This window comes from Mytilus californianus, unplaced genomic scaffold (assembly GCF_021869535.1).
Source record: "Mytilus californianus isolate M0D057914Y unplaced genomic scaffold, xbMytCali1.0.p SCAF_12, whole genome shotgun sequence".
NCBI classification, from domain to species: domain Eukaryota; kingdom Metazoa; phylum Mollusca; class Bivalvia; order Mytilida; family Mytilidae; genus Mytilus; species Mytilus californianus.
The window spans coordinates 50947772-50973316 of NW_026262604.1; the positions used below are offsets into that span (position 1 = coordinate 50947772).

The 25545-nt window shown below is 32.7% G+C and overlaps 2 protein-coding genes across 3 annotated transcripts; one reads left to right on the forward strand and one right to left on the reverse strand.

Moving 5' to 3' along the window:
* The first annotated feature begins 15970 nt into the window (after nucleotides 1-15970).
* Nucleotides 15971-23398, forward strand: LOC127721962 (apolipoprotein D-like). Of its 2 annotated transcripts, none has more exons than XM_052228807.1 (5): nucleotides 15971-16493; nucleotides 17790-17920; nucleotides 18369-18451; nucleotides 20332-20424; nucleotides 23116-23398. In XM_052228807.1, the coding sequence occupies exons 1-5, from the start codon at nucleotides 16371-16373 to the stop codon at nucleotides 23262-23264; spliced, it is 579 nt and encodes a 192-aa protein (XP_052084767.1). In that variant the 5' UTR covers nucleotides 15971-16370; the 3' UTR covers nucleotides 23265-23398. The 2 variants fall into 2 exon arrangements, with proteins under 2 accessions (XP_052084767.1, XP_052084768.1); XM_052228808.1 differs by having other exon boundaries at nucleotides 16428-16493; nucleotides 17870-17920.
* A 523-nt stretch (nucleotides 23399-23921) lies between these two features.
* On the reverse strand, nucleotides 23922-24979 carry LOC127721114 (N66 matrix protein-like). The gene is made up of 3 exons (XM_052227791.1): nucleotides 24732-24979; nucleotides 24222-24448; nucleotides 23922-24076 (listed from the first exon to the last, which is right to left on the reverse strand). The coding sequence occupies exons 1-3, from the start codon at nucleotides 24977-24979 to the stop codon at nucleotides 23922-23924; spliced, it is 630 nt and encodes a 209-aa protein (XP_052083751.1).
* Between the last annotated feature and the right edge of the window lie 566 nt (nucleotides 24980-25545).

Consider the following 25545-nt stretch of genomic DNA (forward strand, 5'->3'; position numbering starts at 1 on the left):
AGGAAATTTTACACATAGATCTCCAACATGGCGTCAAAAGGGAAGTAAAGCTTGCTCAAATTGTGTCAATCGAAAGCTATCTTTAAAGACAACGAAGTCGCTGGTAAATGCTTAGAACTAGGACTATAGTTTTATTGATCGAAATGTTTTAAAGACTTATTACCATACCTATATAATTATTGGATATGAATGAAATTTTTTTAGGACACGAGTGGTTTAAGTAAGACAGTAATACATAAATGATTGTATAACAGTACCAGGTGTCAAAGGTTAAGCAAAAAAAAAAAAAAAAAAAAAAAAAACAGCACAGGTTGTATAAAAGGAAGACAAACTGTAGATATAACAACGAATAATGTTCAAGAATTGAGCAAACCAAGTATATCACATAACCTAATCAAGAGACATTCTTTTATTTTGAAAGGTTTTCACATATAGAAATTACTATTTTACTAAATTCAAGTGGAAATCAAATGCAAAACAGAAAAATACGGATCATATTAACTAATGGTGGACAGTGGCTGTCATAATCTGAACTTTGTGTTGGCAGTTTGGATTAGACTAAATAAATGATAATTTTCTAACATACAATTATTGTCATTTGAATTTACAGTCTTGCCACTTGGAATCTACACGAAATCTAATCGGTGATATCCGCTGGAGGCACGGTTGTGTGGATAAACAGGTACGTATATTTAATTGCGTTTCCGCATGAAATATACTTCGAAATACAGTCACCAAAATGAAGTTGGTGTTTCCGAATGGAAATACTATGCGAAATACAGTCATCAAAATAGTCTTTGGATTTCTACATGAAACAGACTAAGAAAAACAGTCAACAAAATGACATTTTCATTTCCGCATGAAATATACTGCGAAATATAGTTAATTAATTGACATTTGCGTTTCATATGAAATATACAGCGAAAACAGTAATTTAAAACCAAAATAGCTCACCCGTTTCTGAAAAAAATATATACTGCGAAATACAGTCACCAAAATAACATTTGTGTTTCTGCATGACATACACTGCAAAATATACATTAAGTCATCAAAATAACTCTAATTTTGCGTTTCTGCATAAAAATATATTGCGAAATACAGTAAAAACAACCATTTGCATTTCCGCATGAAATATAGTCACCAAAATTTGCGTTTTCGCATAAAATATTCAGCGAAATACAATAACCAAAAATAACAAATGACATGCATGTACATGGATTTGGATTTCATTCGCAAAAAATATATAGTTTTTATATAGCCTCCAGTAACTGATAGTACCTGTGATCGGTCCATTTAGCACATGAACATCTCTCTGCCGTCAGTAGTTCTGAATATGACTGAAATATTTGCCACTGGACGTTATGTAATTAACAATCTATTAATCAATCTGTGTAAATCATAGTTTAGATATGTAGGGAATCAATTCAGCAGACGAGCAGTTATTTGACATAGATACCGATACAGTATCTTAAAGTATGCAAAACCCGAAAATTTCTTTGTAGATTTAAGATCATAGTTACAATGTTAGCAGCGGTCATCACACGCTTGACATAAATGAAGATTTTTATAGGATACGAATGTTTTAAGTTAGACATGAATGACTGTATAACAGTACCAGGTATCAATGTTCAGCCAAAAATACAGCTATCATTTGTTTGTCCTTTATTCTGCCCTTTACTCTGCACTTTTCCCCCATTATTTTCTAATATGTAAACCCCATCCAGACTGGCCTACATCTCTTTATAACATGTTTACGTCGGAGTTATCCCCCATTAACCATAAAAAGATACAACGAAAATTATCCAAATCAATCTGATTAAAATTCAGATCCTGTGGACAAGCTTTGCTTACAAGGATCTGACAACACTCAGTTTTACTTTCTGTTCGGGTAATTATTACACCAGCCAATGAAATTTCAGCCTTCAAATTTTGAAAGTGTGTTTAAATTCTGCAAAACCAGAGGATCCCAAAAGGTCTTTAAAATCAGAAAGTAGAATGAATATTTGTATAGGATACGAATAGTTTAAGTAAGATATAAATGATTGTATAACAGAACCAGGTGTTCAATGTTTAGCCAGAAAATACAGAACAGGTTGTATAAAAGGAATACTTACCAACTGTATAGACGTATTTACACTTGTATGCAAATTTGTCCGCCATTACGTAAAATCACACAGGTTCCCGTAAACTTTGACATCATTATTCAAAACATTTGACGTCACAATTAAAAAGTGATTGTTGCCTGACGTCAAAAGGTGATTCGGAGTAGATCTAAGGTCATTCGGAGGCAAAATATAGCTAAATACCAAAAGTGTAAATACGTTTATTTACACAGACTAATTTTCAAGAATTCAGCAAACCAACTCTTATTTTGTTGTACATGACGTGTACATTGATGTTCTTAATTATTCAACAGTCATTGAGTTATTGCTTGTAATGTCTTGCAATGAATGATATCATGTAAGCAATATAGGTTCGTTGGAGCTTACAATTTAAGCAATACATCTGTTTTTTACAGATATTGTTTTATAGAAATTTGCTGCTTATGTATTACAGCAATGTCAAACATCCAATACCAGTCACTGCTCATATTGTTGCAATACGGACTTGTGTAACACAAATACAACCTTTACACAGTCGTCTATGTCAGATCAAGTGTTCGCAGGTATGCGTACATGGAATAATCGATTTACTTGATAATTGTGCATGTGCAAGTCAATAACAGATCATCCGTTTTAAAAGAACATATATTAAATTCTTAAATAAATATCAATGAGTAGACACTAAGCAGCTTTAATCTAATTCTGGTTCACTTCTGTTCAGTAAAGGTTTCAGTATTCCAATGTATTGTGTCAAAATGATTTATTTCTTAATAATACAATTAAAAACTTAAAGTTTGAATATGAAAAGAAAACAAAGAAGGAAAACACCAAACCCACTTGGAAACAAACAACCAAAAAACACCCTTACGTAACGAACACCAGCCATCTGAATTTCCTAGAAATCCGCTATCATATTCCAATTTCCTATTAATTGCACTTGCCATTAGATTTTAATACTATTAAGAATTGAATACGTCTTTTTATAATTTTATTGGGGTGTAAAAGAAATGATCGAAAGCGCTTCGTTATTAAAAATGTTTCAACGATCAACAACCGTTTCGTATAAAATTTTAAAAAGAAGCATTCAATTTTTATAATTACTGTTAAGCTAAAACCAAGAAATTAAGATTTATTGCGGAAATAACATATGGTAGTGGAGTGCCTCGCCATTGTTGTAAACCAATCAAAATTACGAATTCTGATAAAACATACACATCATGTAATGTAATTCTTAAAAAAATACGAAGATTACTAATGAGACATCTCCCACCAGAGATATAGTGTTGATGTTATCTTTTTTCATTTTTAAGTTAGTAAACCCCATATTGTTGGAATAGATGTTCAACCAAGATACATCAGATATGGTTATACAGTGACAATAAAGTGCAACGTAACAGGAAATCCTACACCTTCCATCAACTTTCTTGTACAGGTAAGTATCAAGTGACCAGTGATAATATGTAATGTGTAATCAATCAATTGCCTTTCTTATATAGATATAGGAAGATGTGGTATGAGTGCCAATGAGACAACTCTCCATCCAAATTACAATTTATAAAAGTAAACCATTATAGGTCAAGGTACGGCCTTCAACACGGAGCATTGGCTCACACCGAACAGCAAGCTATAAAGAGCCCAGAAAATTACTAGTGTTAAACCATTCAAACGGGAAAACCAACGGTCTAATCTATAAAAAAACGAGAAACGAGAAACACGTTTGAACTACATAAACAGACGACAACTACTGTAATCAGATTCCTGACTTAGGACAGGTGCAAACATTTGCAGCGGAATTAAACGTTTTAATGGTACCAAACCTTCTCCCTTTTCTGAAACAATTATAGTATAACATCACAACATAGAAAAACACACTATAAAATATCAATTGGAAGGCTTTACTCAATCAAAAAACGTAAATTAACACACAATGAACAAATAAATTTGACCTGTGACACCTGAATGCAAATACACAGTTAATAATAAATTACAAGGGATAAATAATTAAAGTCTAAAGTAAATAAACAGGTTTAAACAAAGTTAAAGTATGATATCACCGTGAAATACATGTTAAAACTTAAGATGACAAATATAATATGTGACAAAATTAAGCCAGTTACTAGTAAAAGGTCTTCATTTACAACAATAGCAGAGATACAATACTTGTCAATTTTAGTATATTATATATTTAAACATAGTACAATACCAAATGTAATAGCACGTGACCACAACCCATGGTCTGATGTTAGTTTTCTTGTCCAGAGTAAACAAAGTTGTGGTTTCAAACCAAAGCTTATGTGTTTTATGTATCCTTTCTAAACTAGAATAATTCAGGAGCAAAACCAAATAAAAAATAATATCGGTTTGTAGTCATAGTTAAGTGTCCATCCGCGTTAACATGTCTCCTTCTTTGTGGACTATATGACCATGATAACTACTATGAAACAAAATAATATCGGTTTGTAGTCATAGTTATGTGTCCATCCGCGTTCTTGTGGACTATATGACCGTGATTACTATGAAACAAAATAATATAGATTTGCAGTCATAGTTATGTGTCGATCCGCGTTCTTGTGGACTAAATGACCGTGATAACTACTATGAAACAAAATAATGTCGGTTTGTAGTCATAGTTATGTGTCGATCCGCGTTAACATGTCTCCTTCCTTGTTGACTATATGACCATGCTAACTAGTATGAAACAAAATAATATCGGTTTGTAGTCATAGTTATGTGTCCATCCGCGTTAACATGTCTCCTTCTTTTGGACTATATAGATATAAGAAGATGTTGTATGAGTGCCAATGAGACAACCCTCCATCCAAGTCACAATTTATAAAAGTAAACCATTATAGGTCAAAGTACGGTCTTCAACACGAAGCCTTGGCTCCACCGAACAGCAAGCTATAAAGGGCCTCAAAAATTACTAGTGTAAAACCATTCAAACGGGAAAACCAATGGTCTAATCTATATAAAAAACGAGAAACGAGAAACACTAATCAACCACATCAACAAACGACAACTACTGAACATCAGATTCATGACTATGCTAACTAGTATGAAACAAAATCTTGCTAGGCAGTATCAAGCAGGTCAATTCAAATTTCATAAATAAATATCCAAATTTATTTTTGCAAAGAATTCCGCTCAAGCCAGTGCTAGGGGCCGTCTTAAACTAGCAGTGAGGTGAGAGTTTTTTTTTTTTGCTCCGTGTTGAAGGCCTCTATGTGACTTTGAGATGAAGAACAGCAATAAAAGCGCTGTTCCTTTGCTTATTGTGTGTGTTTTTTTTTTGTTGTGCATGTACTGATTTTGTGTCATGGATGGATACCCCATGTCTTTTGTTTTTCTATTCTATCGTGCTCAATATAAACGTTTCGGATTTACCACGTCACACATAACAATTTGAATCGTTTACTTCGTTTTGAAATCAAATCAGATGAAAAGTAAAATAACAAAAATAACGAACTCCTAGGAAAATTAAAAACGGAAAGTCCCTTATCAAATGGCAAAATCAATAGTTCAATCAAATCAAACGAATGGAGAACAACTGTCATGTTCCTGACTTGGTACAGGCATTTCCTAATGTAGAAAATGGTGGATTAAACCTGGTTTTATTGCTAGCTAAACCTCTCGCATGTATGAACATTGCCATTTCATATTAGAGGCCGGCAGGAAATATGAAACAAGCTTGACTCTATAAATTTTATACAATATATAGATTAATATGATTTAAAAGTTTTCTGGTACTTAACTATTATGCAAAAAAAATTTAAAAATGTTAAAACCAATTTATTTGATTTCTGTATGTGTTAGTCTGAATTAGGGTTAAACTTCACCGACATTGCATGATCTAAAAGTAAGTAAGACAAGTACAATTGTTATGGAAATAATCGGACACATCGTTGATTGTATAGAATATCATAATTGTTAAAAACGCTTTCTCTACATGAACTTCAACTTAACCGTTTGACACCATTCAATTTCTGTCCAAGATTACTGTATAAAGACTACACTGATTCCATTTCAGGGAAAGTCGTTGGCCAGTAATGTCCATGTAGTTGGTAATACGGCAACGATTATCAATTACTTACCTAGGAACGACGATGTCTACCGTTGCCAGGCAACTAATTGTCTAGATAATAGCTATTACCAGTTTCAGTTACAAGGACATTTATGATGACAGAGACTTCCAATTGTATAAAATTAGTATTTCTATAATTCTGTCTGCATTTATAAACGTTACCGTTCTGTCCAGTTTGATAATTTTTGATAAACCACACGTTGATTCAATTGACTCGTGTAATTTCCCGCCATATTAATTCGGAACATTGCAATCGGTATTTACCATTAATTTATTATAAGACAAATAGATTCTTCCACTAACCTCATTTAGTAAATTCTATTCTCGATAGTTTAATTCTCGAATTTCATAATGGCAGGTTAATCTTACATTCTAAAATGTTGAAAGTTTAACTACCTTGAGTAGAAATATATAGATTCTATCACTTTAGCGAGTGTGATACGATGTTTCTCTGCTCGAGACAGTAAAATTTTCAAATTTAAATGTTTTCTGTTGAGAGTGGAGAAATATCTTATTGCACGAAGTTTGGTGGTAGAATCAGTTTCTCTAATGATTTTTAGACGATATGCAGGCAAACTGAATCCTTCTATTCCATTGATCTGCAAAAAGATGTATTCTGTCTATTTTACGTCATCAGACATGGTCGACTTTTTTCGTGACGTTACAGTAGGAAATTCTCAGGAAAGCAAGACAATTTGACGTCATAATTGAATTTTGACCACAGAAGAACTAAGATCGAAAGAAACAAACGTTGATTAAATAAAAATAAACAACAGGATAGGAAAATGACAAATCGGCTCAGAATTATAGAAATATACATATTGTAATCAAGGCGTTTGGGTAGAATCTATTTTTGTCATTAAAATAAAATCGTTCATTATTTGATACAAATGTCACAGTTTTTTTTAAACCGAATCATCTTATTTAAACTATGAAAATATGGAGCTTTACTGTTCCGACTTGCAGCACGGCTCTTTCTTGACATACAACAGCACCTTAACATTTTTGAAATTGTGTTGAAACACGTTTGCTCTAAAAGTTATTCCATAAGTAATTTATGTAGCACAGTAACATCGGCAAAAATGTGGTGATAATTAATTTAGAATTTAACCAACACCTCACTTGATCTTGGTACGTGATGACATATTAAAAACTTAAAAAAAAAAATAAACACATCATTATATCTGAATAAAATAATGTGTCAAGGAGATCTCGAACTGTTTAAAATCATTCAAGAAACCCAAAATGATGTTGTCTGTATTAAATTTGTATCGATATATTTTTTATTATAAAAGTACATGCCATATGTGTACTTTAGATTTCTATTCTTTCTTTCTACAGGTATGAATCTCCGTTCTATATCGGCGCACTCCTACATAGTAGGATGGCTAATGCGCTATATACAAATATACACTCGCACCCACTAAAACTCATATTAACACACAAAAGAACGTGCCACTAATCCACCACTGGTGTTGTTTGTTATTCGTCCAATAATTGTCCATTGGTATTCTCTTTCTTTTCAACATATCAACACTTCTTTGATATTATTACGACTCTTACTCTAGTCTCTATGGCCTAGACACTAAAAGTGTATATAGTGCCCAACTCATTTTTATATAGTATTTGACGGACTTTTGTTGATGTTTTCAATTATTTCTGAAACATTGCATTGCGTTGTCATTTTACTTTTTTTTTTGTTTGATTTTTATTTTTGGTAATATTTTGTTAAAACTTAAACTGATTTTAATTAAACTGTACATTGATTATTATTCAGTGTATATTGAGCACACTCAGAAAAATGAAAATGATACAGTGTAATGATTGAATGTGTTTCCAACTCAACACAGTTGCTTTCATCAAAATTCGTTTAGTTTTGTATGCATTGGCAAAAATTGATCTCAGATGAAAAACGTCACATGGAATACTTAACTAAACTATTTACAGATATATATTTTTTTTCATAGAAACTAAAGATTCACGTCCTTTCGGCAAGGTTTACTTTGAAAGAGTTCACCCTTTCAGTTTTTTTGTTTGTTTTTGTTTATAGGTCCATGTATTCAAAGTCATAATTTATCTTCAAAATATTTGGCTCATGTTTTTGTCAAATGAAAATAAAGACATGTTGTAACGATTTTGCACGTAACGAAACGTATTCTACTTTCTAGATACTCTTTATCATTGCATCAGATATTTAACAGTTTGAATAAAAAAGAATTAACACAAAATATGACGATTTTGATAGCACAGAACTAACTTCATCGGGTGAACAAGCTTTGTCAGCTTTCCCTTAGCAGTCTATGGGAAATTTAGACGGAGACGATACCAAGGGTGCCATCAGAAACACAAAGTAAAGGAACTTGACCAAAAAGTGAAAACTCAAGACTGCACAACATAAACCCTTTTAAAAATGGGATTGTGTGTTCTGGATTAATTAGTTGTTCATGTTCTCTAATGGCATCTATCGTATTGCTCAAAACAAGCATAATATGGGTGATTATTCCTAATAGATGGTATCGGTAACCTAACTAGTGGTACTTGGACACTTGCGACAAGCTTGAACCATCGTGGACTTTAAGCGAATTATTGAATCATCTATACTATTAAATGAGAAGACCTCATTTTGTGTGTCGCTTCTCTTCCTTCCAGGGGCTACTAATAGGTACCATGCATAATCGCATTTGTCATCCATTCTTATGATTATTCAGTTTGGGTTATTTTGGGAGAAAAACGAAATAAAGGCGTCCGGATATTGTTTCCGTCATCGGACGCACTTTTAAGTCATCGACAAGACTTCCGTTTAGGACTGTTTAAAATTACACGTAATTTTCATATTAAAGTACTTGGGGACAATTATTTTCGCTTTTATCTGTACACCATGATCATACATATGCTATAAATAAAGTGTATTTGCTATTTACTATCAATTCCAAATCTACTATCCACGGCGGTCACTGATATACTATGTAACGGAGATGCTGAAATAATCCCCCTTGGCAAGAATATTGGATGACGCAAAATAAACACTATATATCACTCTTAAAGAGCGGAATAATGAACTGAATATTTATATGAAATTATATTGTGATGATTTTGTAGACGTTTCATCCAACTTACTGGATATTTTATAGAAGACTTTGCCATTCTTATGGAGGAATTATACCTTTTAAAATGAACTTGTGAAAATAATAGACTTATTATAATAAAACATTTGTTTTGGGGTCACAATTACACCAAGAGGAGTTGAAATAGCTCTGCACTCATAGACTGTGAATTTTAACTTACTAAGTGAATGTTTAGGCTTCATCATTCATGTATAAATTTATATAGAATATTTGATAAAGTATCTGAACATCTGTATTTGGTCTCGATTGCCAGAGCTCAGTCTCAGTGGAACGAACCTTTGTCCGGATGAGACGGACGCGTTCAATCAACATGAGGGGACGGTGACGCATAGCCACCCGGCCCTCCTGTTACCATTATATAGAGAGTCTCTATATATAATATATATCAATTGCCGCCGTGGAAAGTAAAAGTTGGAATTGATAGTAAATAGCAAATACACGTTATTTATAGTATATATGTATGTTCATAGTATACAGAAAACGCGAAAATAATTGAAATTAACAGAAAACAAAAATTAACGGACTTTGGAAAAAAAGAGAAGGCTAAAACAATAGTCCCGTCCCCAAGTACCTATGACTTTTGATACGTTTCCTGAAATTCTCCAGTCATAAAACCTTTTACAAAAATTCATCAATTGACAGTTTATATACTTTCAACTATACTCTTAATACCCGCGATTTCGCGGGTGTGTTCTAGTTAGAATAATTATTGGACACCATTACGCGTTTGTATGCCTTGATTTAAAAATGTTCAGAGTAATCTTACTTGTATGTAATTACTATTTTGCACAGCATAAGAAAATGTTATAAACATATCAAATAATTTTGTTTACCGTCATAGTATCGTTCAAATATCGTGACGGTCTCATTTTGTGGATATTATAATCTGTATTCTGTGTCGACTCCGATCTTCATTGAATAGCAAAGCTTTTTTTCATACTGAAGTTCGGTGCTTCAGGGTACTCAGGCTTCTTCCACCAAGTCGACATGATATAGCCAAGAGTGCTAAAAAGGCGTTAAACACAAACAATTAATCATTCAACAAATAGTACTATATGGTTATGTTCTTATGACGTTAAAGAGCATCGAAGAACTTCATTCATTCTTAAAATTTTAATTTTATTACCTAACGAAATCTTTTTCCTCGCGTATTAAATTTAGATATTCTTTTGGTTAAACAGGACAGAAGATACGAAGGTGTATTAAAAACAGAAGTCCAATAAAAACATATCAAAAAGAAAAACAGAAAAAAAACGACGAAGAGATAAACACCCGTCCACAAAACACCACACAGAAAAGTAAATATTGAGAATAAACAGCTGCGCTAAGAGCGCATGGTACGCCCTTATTGTGCATATTGAAATTGTTGAAAGAATAAAATGGGATATTTCGAAGGCATTTCATAATAAGCAAATAGAATGGCTCTGTAAAAGAATAAAAGAATAACCAGAAGATACTGTTTAAATTAAACAGTTTGTTATGTTCAGTAGTTCCAATAATTATGTAAAGTTTCCACTAAATCAATCCAAGCAAACTCAAGTTATGGTACAACATGTGAAAAATTTACTAAAGTCTGTCAATTAAAGTCCAATAACTCTGGAGCAACAAGCTGGAAAATTTGATAAAAGCTTCTTTTTATCAAGAATTTGCATAGAAACTAAAAAAATCCTTGCTTTCATCAATCCCCACAATAATGTAAAGTTTGGAGGGAATCAATCCAGGAACACTGGAGTTAGAGTGTGATTAGTGAAAAATTGCCTTAGATGTAAAATTTAAAGTTGCGCAACTCTGGAAAGACAAACAATTAAGAAAATCGCAAGGGAGCTTCCATTTATCAATCCCTACATTAATCTTAAGTTTGGAGGAAATCAATTAAGGAATACTGAAGTAAGTGCGCGATTTGTGAAAAAATTCCTAAAATCTAAGTGTTAGGATTCTAGCTGTAACTCTTGAATCACAAAGAAAAAAATAGAAAAAAATCAAAAGAGAGCTTTCTTTCGTCAGTTCTAATGTTGATATGAGAATTGCTTAAAGTGAATATGAGTTATCGTACGAAGTGTTGACGGACAGACTGACGTACGACGGATAGACAGACGGACATTGGGATACCATACATGTGACACTTCACGTCTTCGACGGGCGTATATAAAACAAACCCCATCGAATACCAAGGATGAACTCCGGTTAATGAAGTGGTCACTACTCCCCTATTGTCATTCAATTGAGAAACTGATTGCACGTAAGGGTCCGGTGATAAGTCGCATTTAACAATATAACAATCGAAGACAGTATGACAAGGATATCCAATAATGGTTGACCAAATCATGGAGGCGTTTGTAAAACTGTCGGAATTACTTCAACTTTACTATTTCAAACCCTTAATGCAACAGCTTTTTCGAGAGAAGTAACTCTCAACCAAGGAAACCATGTTAGGAAATTCAAGTCATGGAAATATCCGCGGTCATGAGGCATGCTTTACATAAATGTACAGTTTCAAGGCATAATAATTGCTTATATAAAGCGAAAGTTAATAAATCATTTGCAGTTTTTAATCGAAATCATAAAGCCGTTAATATGCGATAAAATATTATAAATGTGTTTCGTGCAACACGTGTGTTCATATCAGAAAATAAAAGTCACGTTCCAATTTCATATATCACATGGGTTGTAACGTGACTGTTATGTAAAGATTAGCAGGTTTATTATTTTTATAAAAATAAAAAGATATTGTGATTGTCAATAAATAAACTCTCAACTAGAGACACAAGACGTCAAAGAAAGCAACCATAGGTCACCGCACGGCTTGCAACATTGAGCAAAAACCATACCGCATACTATAAATTAGTCAGGTTTAAAAGGCCCCAAAATAAAACTATAATAAACAGCCCGTCAGAAAGACATTAGTTAAACAGAAGAGGCATATATATGTAACAAACACAGGGCAAATATAGAATGATGTAAAAAATCTTAGTAAAACGATAGAACACGGCAATAAATATAAAGAAATAGAACATATAATTTAATACTTCGCACTTTATTTGGCTTTTATAACTTTTTAAATTCGAGTGTCACTGATAAGTCTTTTATAGACGAAACGCGCGTTTGGCGTACACAATTTTTATCCTGGTATCTACGATAATTTATTCATAATAGGAAAACTTAGGCCGACTTATTTAACAATCTCTTCAATGGTAACGCAACCCAAGTTGACCTTCTCGCTCGTTAACTAGATAGATGCCGACTTTGAAAACTTTATCTTATTATAAAGCACATTCGCGGCCGTGAAAGATTGATACCGACTCTGTTGTAATAAATTTTATTAAAATTTAAGTAATTAGTGCTAAATTAATGTGATTTACGAAATTGTAAGTAACAAAGTTTGGAATATTTTAAATATGTGTATGAGATATTGTTGTTAACTATAATTTATCGTATAAACACCAAAATATTTTGCTAGTTAACATAAAAAAAAAAAAAAAAATAAGGTCACGAAGTTTGAGTGACAATGAGGCAAAATATCTCAAGAAAAGAGCAACGGTTGAGAAAGGAACATATATGGTCTTTAACAATAAGTGGAGAACCGTATCGTTACTTAAATGCCCCTGAAAATAAATGTGATTATGTGGTACGACTTATGTCCAGTGGCAAATATTTCATACATATACTGGACGAGAACACATTATGATTTACGGCACAACCGCATAATAGAATATATATATATATATATATATATATATATATATATATATATATATAATGTATTACAAAGTCAGGGAAGACCCTGCTCAACCTTTCTACATTCCGAATCTACAAATCATATTGATACAAAAATAGAAGATGTGGTATGATTTTTAATGAGACAACTATCCACCAGAGACTAAATGACATAGAAATTAACAACTATAGGTCACCGTACGGCCTTCAACAATGAGCAAAACACATACCGCATAGTCAGCTATAAAAGGCCCCAAAATTACAAATGTAAAACAATTCAAACGAGAAAACTAACGGCCTGATTTATGTACAAAACAATGAACGACAAAAAAATATGATATACAGCAACAAACGACAATCATATCTGATAATTATAACCACAATAAAACATATTTAGAAATTAATTATCTTCATATCTAGAAAAAAATCGATCATTTTTTTGCTATACAGAATAATGATATTTGAGATTACAGTTCGGAGTAAAATGTAAAGTCTTTAAGTCCTCAAATTACACAAATTGTTACTGAAGTCGCACACAAGTATAAGAAAAATATGTCACCGATTCTAACAAATTTCATTTTTTTAAACTCTAAGATTATCAGAGATATCAAGCCATCGTTAACGCATACAACGAAGAACATATGCTGACCTCTAGATGACTTTGTTAGTATTTTGAGTTTTTGTTACGGTTGGTGTCTCATTGCTGTATACCCCCACATCTCCTTTGGTTTTACTTATAATAGCCGTCACAAAAAAGATTGATCCATTAACAAATATCGGATAACAAAAAAATTCCCTTTAAAATATTTTTTCCCCTTGGTATTGGTCTTTAGTTCAGACTTAAGTTATCACCCACCGAAGGTCATTTTAGTTGATTTAGTTAACTTTGAACACATGTAAATGTGCACTATACAATTTAACAACTAATTGATGTAAATTTCACTTACTACTACGGACTTAATTTGTTTATGTCAATAAAATTCAATAATTGGGAAGAAACTCGAATATTAATATGTTTTTGATAAACACAGCATTTCATATGTAAAATTGACATACAATATATTAAAATGAATTAATGAACAGTCGTTATATATGTCAATTCATGCTGTTGTGTATGACGCTGTTGATGAAGGACTTACATTATTAATATTACAAGCTGTTTCACCCGCTTACACTTATGGCTATAATTGTACATGCTGTATAACAATAAGTATGGAATAAATACCACTGTAAGGCAAGGGTTTGTATAGTACTATAGTACAAATCCTTGTATAAGGTAAGTTTTAATATTGTTTTAAGGATGTACTTGGGTGAAATTAAAAAAAAAATCTAAAATTTAAAGTTGATACTATAAGTCGGAAGAGCATTAGTTAAGGAACAAAATAAGCTAAAAATATTGATAGGTTATGGAGCTCCTTTTTGAGATATTTGAGTTCTAAAAAATGGCGAGAAAAGCCTGATTCGGACTTTTACCTTATATTTGCATGGGTTTTATTTGGGTCTCAAATCGAAAGAAAAGAAATCTAGAATCTGCTTGAATTTTGGAAATAACTTTTTATGAGCTATTGAAGTCTTATGTGAAAAGAAAAATGGGTGTTATGGGGCAAAATAATTTACCCTGTATTGTAGGGGAAAACCAAGGAGTCCGAACATGACACAAATTCCTAAACCTCACTTAAGTACATCCTTAAGTACTACACTCAAAGTATATTGTTTGTTGTCCGCAAATGTCTAGTATAATAGTATAAATACTTTTCCATGTTTTCTAAGCTGGGTCCTTTTCGTTGTTGCAAGGGTTCTATACGAACAGAGAACACGACACGCTCCCCATGACCATGCGTCGGATTTGTCGTCCAAATGTAGACTGGATGTGTATACACCTCCTTACAATCTAATAAAGGCTCCCCTTTGGTATATATTTTTTTCTGTATGATGGGATAAGCGGACATTTATCCATATATCTTAGTGGATCACAGAGATCTTTTATATTTCTTAAAGATGAAGTTAAAAGCATCTAATAGTCAAATAATTTTTTCTCAAACATAATGCATCTCCTATTTTGTCGTATCTCTACAGAAACTAAATATAATTCCATATATCAAGAGACATGTATGAGGGTGTGGATGGGGTTTACAGAATAGAGAATGATGGGCAAAAAAATAATAATAAAGAATAGAGAAAAATGGACCAAAAAAAAATAAATAAATAAACAATAGAGAATAATGGGGAGCTAAAATATAAAGAATAACTGCAAAAATTAAAGAATTGCGTAAAAATATACTGAGTACAGAAAAAAAATTCCACAATACAGTTATCAAGTAGTTACAGAATAGCCATTATTTTTAGAAATAAAGAATAATGAGCGAAACAATTATAGAATACAGAAATGAAGGACCCCCCCATCCATACCCTCACGTACAGATACATATAACACATTTTTAAATGTGATGTGTTCATTTTCAAATAGTTCATTTTTATTTTAAAGATTTAAAATTAACTATAGGAATATATTTCTGTCATAGTATTATGAATGTTACTAAACTAGAAATGGTGGCAAATATATGAATTAAACTATTTTATGTTTAAAATTCAGGTTTCATCAAAATTTGAAATTCCATATTTACAGATGACCTGATGATATTAATAAACAAAGTCAACATTGAGTTAAGTTATTTTACGTCAGCCCAATTTTATCTCCGATTTACAAAAAAAGTTATTACACATCTTTACATGTAGTGAGAAATAACTACTCTTTGGTGCATGTTCTGTGGTGCATCCGCTCGAAAATTGCACTTTATAAGGAACAATTACATGTATGTACCCGATCGGACGTGGCTTTGTATTCACACATCCCGCATAAACAAATGGACGCCCTAAATTAAGCCATGGTTTTGCAACATAAAATTTCTGAATTTGGTATATGAATAAAAATAAACAATAGCTCTCTCAGATTATAATAACACCATTGATAACATTATCAGGTGTTGTTCATCGATAGCATGGCCATTGTTTACTGATTAGTCACAAAATAACAAATTATGAAACAAATTTGTGGTTTATATAAGAGGCCCCACAGAGGTTTGATATAGTGCTTTAATTTATATTTCACAAGAACAATTGGGTTTTTACACGAAATTATCATCATATTACATGTACAGACTAATGGTCATTTAGCAGTTTATTAACACATGATTTTGCGTATTCACCAAATATAACGCAATAATTCCCCCCTACCGATTGGTCAGTTACATGTACTAAACAATTATCATCAATTGTGTATATATAACCAAGATATCTCATAACTAGGCAAGGTATATTCACTAGATTTGAACCAACGACGACTTTATTATGAAGAACTACTTGGTTTCCACAATATTTTTCGTTATTTCTGTCTCTTTGGCAACCTGTCAGGTACCACGATGGGGAAGATGCCCGGATATTCCAGTAAAACAGAACTTTGATGCAGACAGGGTAAGTGAAAGCTTTTGTATCCAATGTCACAGACAGTTTTATTTGTACAGAAAAAAATCACATAAAAAATTCAATTATTTTTTATTTCTTTTTATACTGGTAATTTTTGAAAATGATATATTCAGTCGCAAAATAAAATTGAATTGTCGCTATCGTTTTTTTAAATCTTGGTTGACTTGTCTATTCAGGTTTTAAATTTACTAGAGAACTTTGGTTTAGGTGTCTCATATATGGTCGCTTAAATTTAAGTTGAATTTGACATTTTTCATACGGTGAACATTTGTAGAATTTGTCGATATAAAAATAAGGAGGTGAGGTATGGTTGCCAATGCGAAAACTATCCACCAAAGTTAAAATGAAGTGGATGTAAGAAAATATAGGCCTTCAACAATGATAAATAAAAGTACAAAGTTGTAAACAACTACACGATATGGTTTTGAACAACACTGTGCAATTAAAACCAATCTCGTATAGTAAGCTATATACTTATGTATAAAAAGTTGAGATAAAAGTTTCATTAAATTATATATTATATATATCTAGCGGTTGCGTGATTTAGAGTTTGACGCATGTATGTTTCAAATAAGCATTTTCGTAAATATCCTTGGACTTTCTGATGTTCACATCGCATATCCTTATATTCATTGTATGTATGTGTGTCGTATAACTCTCCACTGCTGACATGAATATTTAAGGAATGACTACTATGTTTTCTGTCTATGAAGAAATAACATAAAAATGTAGTGCACACTGAATAAAATTATGTCTATGAGCTGATAGACAAAATAATTTCAGCCAATCAAAAGACGTGTTACATCCAAAATTAAATTATTAGTATATAATTAATGCAGTCGTTTTTAGTAAAGCTAGTGTTCATGAAATGTTAATATAGTTTGAAACACTGGCCTTAGCCTCATTTGTCACAACATTTTGGAGTTAAGGGTTTTCATTGGCCCTCAACTATAAAAAAAAACTGTTTGATTCAAACAATGCCTGTGAGTCTTGTGTACAGCAATTCGTGTTTTGCGTATTGAGTTATAATACTGATATTTTTTATGACGTTTTACCCTGTTGGACACCTACACATGGAAGGAGAATACACACGATTAATCACATTGTCATATTGAAAATTTGCTTGTGTCGTTGGTTTGCTGCCTTCTTGATACAATTTTAAATTCTCCATTTTTACATTTTTGATTTAATATAAACTTTTCTCTCAACAAATCTAAACAATGTGACATACTTGAAGTTAGAGAAGAGAAAAACTATTAGACGCAAATGTTTGTTTATTTTCAGTATTTAGGTAAATGGTACGAAAATGAGAAATTTTTCTTTCTTGCTGAACTTGGTCTCAAATGTATTAGTGCTAATTACAGCTTAAACAACGATGGTAGCATTAAAGTTCTTAACGCGGGAGTTAACACGAGGTATGTTTATTTTAAGAAAAAAACATGTTTAGGCTGGTTCTCTACCTTGCAACATACGGGTATCTGAGTCACCTTTGTTTTTTTCTTATATCTGTCGGGGTAAGCAACTAAAGGACAGGGAACCAGTCTACATTTTGTATTTAAATTAATTTTTTTCCACGTATGCATTACAAAACAAGTCCGGGAAATCAAACATTTTGAACATTATTTCTAATTAACACAGAACAATTCAATTCTTTTAAACATTTGGATGGCGATTTCTCCCCTCATTTTTATTTATCAAAACTCTTACAGGTCCGTTATTGGTAAAAATGGAATAATACCATATCTACAAAGTATAAAGTAATTGTATCCTACCATTTTGGTATTACAAGTTAAAATAATTCTATTACAACTGTCAATTCGAATATCGTTTCAACATTCATACATTGTTTTTTTTTTTTCATAGAACTGGTCGTCCAAGTGAAGCTGTTGGTAGAGCAACATTAGGAGAGACTGAACCAGCAAAATTATCTGTCAAGTTTTCTAGATGTAAGTATATATTAAAATTGATTTTCTTAAAAACATACAATAAATAGACATAAAATTGAGAATGGGAACAAGGAATGCGTCAAAGAGACAAAAAATCGACCAAAGAGCAGAAAACAGCCCAAGACCACCAATGGGTCTTCAACACAGCGAGAAAATCCCGCACCCGGAGGCGGGCCTTAGCTGGCCCCTTAAGGGCATACGATACAGTTACAGGGGAGGCAATGACGTTGCTAACGTAAAATGTTATTTTCGCGACGTCGAACTGCGACATACCGGGAAAAGATGCATTTTTCGACTGATTTTAATCATTCAGACTGATTTAACTTGAAAACGAGTTCATGGACCCCTCTTTTTTAAAATGACATTAGGTTTGATTACGTATGAAGATTATTTGTACAAATTTTTATGAAAAAGTCAATAATGGAATTTTTTTAAATTAGATAAATAGACAGCAAAAAATACCGTTTTTTTCCTAAACCCTTGGAACTTTGATAAAAATTAATTATTTCCAAAGAATTTTTATCCAAAATTAGAGCATACTTATGTAAAGAAGATTTTCTAGATGTTTTTACAAAAAATCGCGTGTGTTTATCTTTTGAAACAAAAGAGTAAGGCATGTCTATCCAAAGGATAAAAATATAAAAAAAAAAAATTTTGGTAAATGTCTAAAATTTTGACCCCCATTTATCTCCGAAATTAGCACATGAAGGTATATTTTATATTACATATTTGAATTGACTGGGTGAAAAATAGCTTGTAAGCAAATTTTCGTAAAAAAATCAATATGGGATCAAAACTGTATCGTATGCTTTTAACAATAAGGTATACTAGGTTTGCGAAAATGAACGTCACACTAAACTCCGAAACATATAATTAATGAACCAAAATTGAAAAAAAACAACACACAAGACTAACAAAGGCCAGAGGTTTCTGACTTGGGACAGGCGTAAAAATGCGGCGGGGTTAAACTTGTAGACATGATAACTTATAGTCTGTTTGGTGTACAATGTATTGCTAAATATAACTGTCACAGACATCTCTTTAACACCGACCCCCCTTTTTCGCCCTATAGTAAATGATGTTCTATTGATTTTGGTGCAGAGTTGTGGGTCTTGATAAAAAGGTCATATGAAGGAGGACACACTTTTTGTTCTTTTAGGGAACGAATGAATTTTGTTGAATAAATATTCATATAATGTAACTATAAACTTACAAATGTGTTGACTGCAGGCGTAAATAATTCAAATGAAATTAAACGGCGGAATTGTACAAGATGAAATTTAATAAAACGTTTTGAAAACTTCAATGCGAATCTTAAATAATGATAATATACAAGCTTTTGTTTTGCTAATAGATTGAGTCAACAAGATTATGCATACGTCCTATACGTGTGTTATACTGTTGTTTAGTCTGGTACAAAGTGAATGCTATTTCCCTGATTATCATTCAAACAATTGTTTTTAATTTGAAATATAAAACCATCAAATGAAATACAGACTTAATGAGGGTCTGGATGGGGTTTACAAAATAGATTGATTGATTGTGATTACTTAATACCCAGTGTCAAATGTTTCATGCATTTTCAGGACGATTACAGAATTTAGAATAGTGGACGAAAAAAAAAACAGAATAAAGGATTAAAAAATTATGCAAAGAGAAAAATAGGCCCAAAAAATCAGGAATAGAGAATATAAGGGTGAAATAAGGAGTAAAGAATAATGGGCAACATGAATAAAGAATAGAGATAATGGTATAAAAAACAAAGAATAAAAAATGAAAGACCCACATCCAGACCCTTAAATTATTACTGTACTCAACGTTGTAAAAAACTATTCCCACATATATGTTGATGATGTTAGACATTTGATATTTTTTTACAGTCCAACCAGCAGGTGCCTATTGGGTTTTAGACACAGACTATGACACATACTCCTTGGTTTGGTCATGTAGCGACTTCTATTTTGCAAGAACAGGTATTATACATTGTTGTCAGTCATTCATTATAATCTAAGGAATTTTTTGTAAGGAGTAAATCACGAGAAAAAGTTAATAACGTCACGGTCACATGACAAAATTATGTCTATGAGTTGATAGACAAAAGACTTTAACCCAATCAGAAGACGTGTTACATCCAAAATTAAATTATTAGGCTATGTAAGAAAACAGGTGAAATCTTTGTATAAAAATCATGCTTATAGATAGACATAGCCGTTTTGTATAGTGCGCATGCGGATGTAGAATGACATTTTTTGTAGATTTCGGAAGAAGGCGTTTATTTAACATTCATTGTGAAATAACTCGAGCAATCACTTACCACATTCTCTTCCCATGTGTAAAAAGTATAACAAAAATATCGAACTCTACGGTAAATTCTAGCAGGGAGAAGTCCATAAAAACTGACAAAATCAAACGTTATCAACCAACGGAACGAGCGGAAAACAACTGTCATATTACTGACTTGGTACAGACATTTTCCGAAGAACATGGTGGATTAAACCTGGATGTATAAGCTAAGCATCCCACTTGTATAAGGTCAGGACTTTAATATTAAACTAAATTTTGATTGGAAAGACCACAAAACAAATCTTAACTTAAATTTCCAATGTTTTTATTTTATAGGGTTGAGTGTCATAACTCCGATTAAAGTTTTAACTTTATGAAAACGAATTCCAATTCCTATCTCTATGACACACAGTTTCAAATGGAATTAGCAAACGCCTACTAACGGTTTATAGCTCTGCTAGTCGACAATTTCTTAGCGTTTTATTCTCCAATTCAATTTTTCTCTATCAACATATTTTTCATTTTTAGATTATGGTAATAAATTATTCCATAACATTTCTAATTGTAAAATAAATGTCCTCCTTAAAGTTTACTATATAAATGCAACACAATTGATTTATTAGTACCGATTAAAAAAAATATTGTATTTATTTTGGTTTCTGATATGTTCCTCAATCGAATATCTTCATAATTTAAATTCAAGTTAGCGAAATATCCAATTAAGACAAATTAGAAATTAATGTTGATTTGAACATCAACAAAAAAAAAAAAAAAAAAAACACACATGGAAGATATACACGTGTGTTAGATACATGTAACAGAAGAGTATTGTTTATTACTGCACTGACAATTTTAGTTGTTTTTACAGTACATTTTGTACTAATCTTTTAGTATGTCAGAATCTCAATACTATAATTTTTTTAATATTGACAATTTATTTTTACAAAAGACTGATATTAGGAAAAGTTGAGCGCTCACAAACTTGTTGAATTCCGCCACTTTCTGTATCTTCCTGTTTCAATAAGTCGTAATTCAGTGATTGTCGTTGATTGCTTTCGTCATATATGATTTTGGTTGATTGTTTTGTCATAATTCAAGCCATCTGTTTTCTCGTTTGAATTGTTTCCAATTTTGTCATGTCAAGGCTTTTAATAGTGGAGGTTTTGTTCGTTTTTAAAGGCCCTACTGCGACCTATAGTTGCTAACAAACACGTTATTTGAACTCTGGTGGAAAAATGGTCCCATCGGCAATCATACCACATTCTGAGGCCTCGTTGTATTATCGTGTGTATTAGTTTTACACCATCTAAAGATTATTATCTGATTAAAAATCAGCACAAATAAGTTATATTCTAAAGTCCTAGAGAACTATCGAGACGCATTTAGTTGGGCTCAATGAATTACAAAGAAAACATGGATAAGTATTTGCTTTACATCCAGTAGCAAACATTTCACGCATATTCAGGACAAACAACCACAATAAACACGTGTAATCATATTACGATAATAGGTGTTGAGAACCAGAAGTTCATGAGAGTATCTATAATTAGATACTCAAAAATCGAGGGTATTTTGAAAAAGTTTCATTTGGAATTAAAATATTTCTCTTTTTTAAACGACATATCGATATATCTATGATACGTATTTAGTTTAAGTCAAGCTATAGATAATTAGATTCGTTTATGCATGAATCGTAATAATGGACAGTCCATAGAACTAGGAAACATATTTGAAAATAGTGTTCTTAAGTGCCAATCTGCCTAAGAATCAGGCAGTGGTGAAAACATGACAAACAAAAACCCACCCAAGCTGACATTATATTATGTTAAAATTGTATAATGGTGCATGAATATAACATTCATTTCCTTTTCCTGTTCTGGTAACTCAAGATATAATTTGGTTGAAATGCACTAGAAATTAAAAATTAAGGGGAGCTAACTCCGTAATTTGCTATCATTCTAACCAAAAGTTATTTAGAGATATCTCGATTTACCAGACACGCACAATCAAAAGACCTTCTATTTCTAACTCAGGATGAGATTAACTTCAAAATAGGATGGTTAGGTAGGTGGGTTTTTTTGGCCATGTTTTGAAATTTTTCTTAATTGTCTTATTCTTACAAAGACTGGCACTTAATTTACTACATCTTTTTTTAATTTTTTACATTCCTTGATTTCACATATTAGGGTTTGGGCGTTCCTTATGAAGATAAATCTAGAGAATTACTACGGACGCATGAAAGTTATAAGGTGTTAGTTTCATTTTGCATAAAATATAGATATACATTTGTACTACTGAAACTGTATTTGCCTTCAAAACTGCTATGATTTCGAAGTATATAATTATTGAAACACCTCCACTTTTACAATTTGTTTCTTCAGAAATTGCTTGGATTCTGACAAGAGACCGTGATGGTGTAGACGAAGCAACAACAAACAGATTAAAGAACATTCTACAAACGTATCACGTTGATACAACTTCGTTTAGAAAAACCGATCAAATTGGTTGTACGAAAAACATTGGATATTAAACATAATTGTAACATTCATATCACTTGGATAAGTATATCCGACCAAAATGGATGTATGTAAAACATGAGACATAATTAAATAACATATTAAGAAATAATTTGGATTTTGTCATAAATAAAATATTACTGACTTGGTGAAATTTGTTTTATTTCCTTATTCGTTAATTATGGCACTATCAACTGTTTTAATGTGACCGTTTGTTATTCTACGTTTCTTTTCTTCTTATTATTATTATTGCACCCTCAACGTAGTTGGGGTGACATATTGTTATTCTACGCTTCGATTTTTTCTTACCGACCGTGCGAGACGCTCATTGGTAGTCAAGGTCGTTAAGCACCCCTTGATAGTAGTTTTGTTCTTATTTTTTTATATTCTTCCACTCATTTTGTCTACGGTAGTTCTCAGAATTGAATAGACCAATGATGAAGGAGATTCTACTATACCATAATGTGGGCCACAATGTGAAGTTGTGTACCTGACTTGGGAATGGTTCAAGATGGCAATGGTTACCATGGAAACCAAAATGATCCAAGGATAATGAAACTTCACACAAATATTAGTTGGCATATGTAGATGTATCAATTGACTTTTGAATTTTCAAATTGGCCGCCGTTACCATTTCAACCCTCCCCATTGTTTCCTCCATTCCAACCGTTCTAATGAACACCGCGTCCTCCGTTACCACCATTTCCACCATTCCCATCGCCTCCTTCAATCCCATTATTCCAATAACCACCATTTCCTCCATTACCACCAGTTCCGCCATTCCCATCGCTTCCTTCACTCCTACCGTTCCAATGACCGCCACTTCCTCCATTCCCACAATTTTTACCATTCCAAACTCTTCCTCCATTCCCCCCGTTCCAATGACAACCATTTCAATGACGACAATTTCCTCCATTCCCATCGCTTCCTCCATTCCCATCGTCCCAATGACCACCGCTTCCTATTCCTACCATTTCTATCATTCCAATCGCTTTCGTCACACCATCCATTCCAATGACCACCATTTTCTCTATTCCCACCATTTTCACCGTTTCCATCGCTTCCTTCACCCCCACCATTCCAATGACCACCATTTTCTCTATTTCCACCAGTTTCAGCATTCATATTGCTTCCTCCATCCCCACCGTTCCATTGAACATCATTATCTTCATTCCCATCATTTCCACAATTCCCATTGCTAATCAATTCCTATCATTCCAATGAACACTGTTTCCTCCATTTCCAACATTCCCATTGCTTCCTTCACTCCCAACATTTCAATAACCACAATTTCCTCCCATTCTAACTATTTCCACAGTTCCTATTGCTTCCTCCTTTCCCACCGTTTCAATGAACACCATTTCCTCCATTCCCATCATTTCTTACATTCCAATTGTTTTCTCCATTCCCACCGTTCCAATGAACAGCATTTGCTCCTATTCCATCATTTCTAACATTTGTATTGCTTCAATCATTCCAACCGTTCCAGTGACCTCGTTCCAACATTCCTACAATTTTCACCATTCCTACCATTTCCAACATTCCAATGACCATTATTTTTGTCTATTCCCATCATTACCATTATTCCTATTGCTTCCTCTATTCCCACTGTTCCATTGAACACAATTTCCTCCAATTCCATCATTTCCAAAATTCCTATTGCTCCCTTCATTTCTACCATTCTAATGACCATCGATTTCTCCATTCCCATCATTTTCACCATTCCCATCGCTTCCTTTCCTCCCACCAATGTTCACCATATTCTCTATTCCCACCATATCCACCTTTCCTATTGTTTCCTCCATTCCCCTTATTCCAATAAACACCGTTTCCGCCATTCCCACCATTTCCACCATTCATTTTGCTCCCTCCAATCCCACCGTTCTCATGACCATCACTTCCTCTATTTTCACTATTCCCCTTGCCTTTTCGCTACATTCGTTCTAATGACCACCGCGTCCATTCCTACCATTTTTACCATTCCCATCGCTTCTTTCACTCCCACCATTCCCATGACCAGCATGTTCTGTATTCCCACCATTTCCACCATTCCTATTGTTTCCTCCATTGCCATTATTTCAATGAACACTATTTCCTCCATTCCCACCATTTCCACCATTCCTATTGTTTCCTCCATTCCCGTCAGTACAAAAAACATTATCACCATTTCTACCATTTTGTCATTTATCACAATTTAAACACCCCCGCTTCCTAAGATTCCACAGATTGAATTTATGTTGTATGTCTGGTGTTATAACCTTCACCTTCATCCATATTTATTGTTGTCTGTTCTGC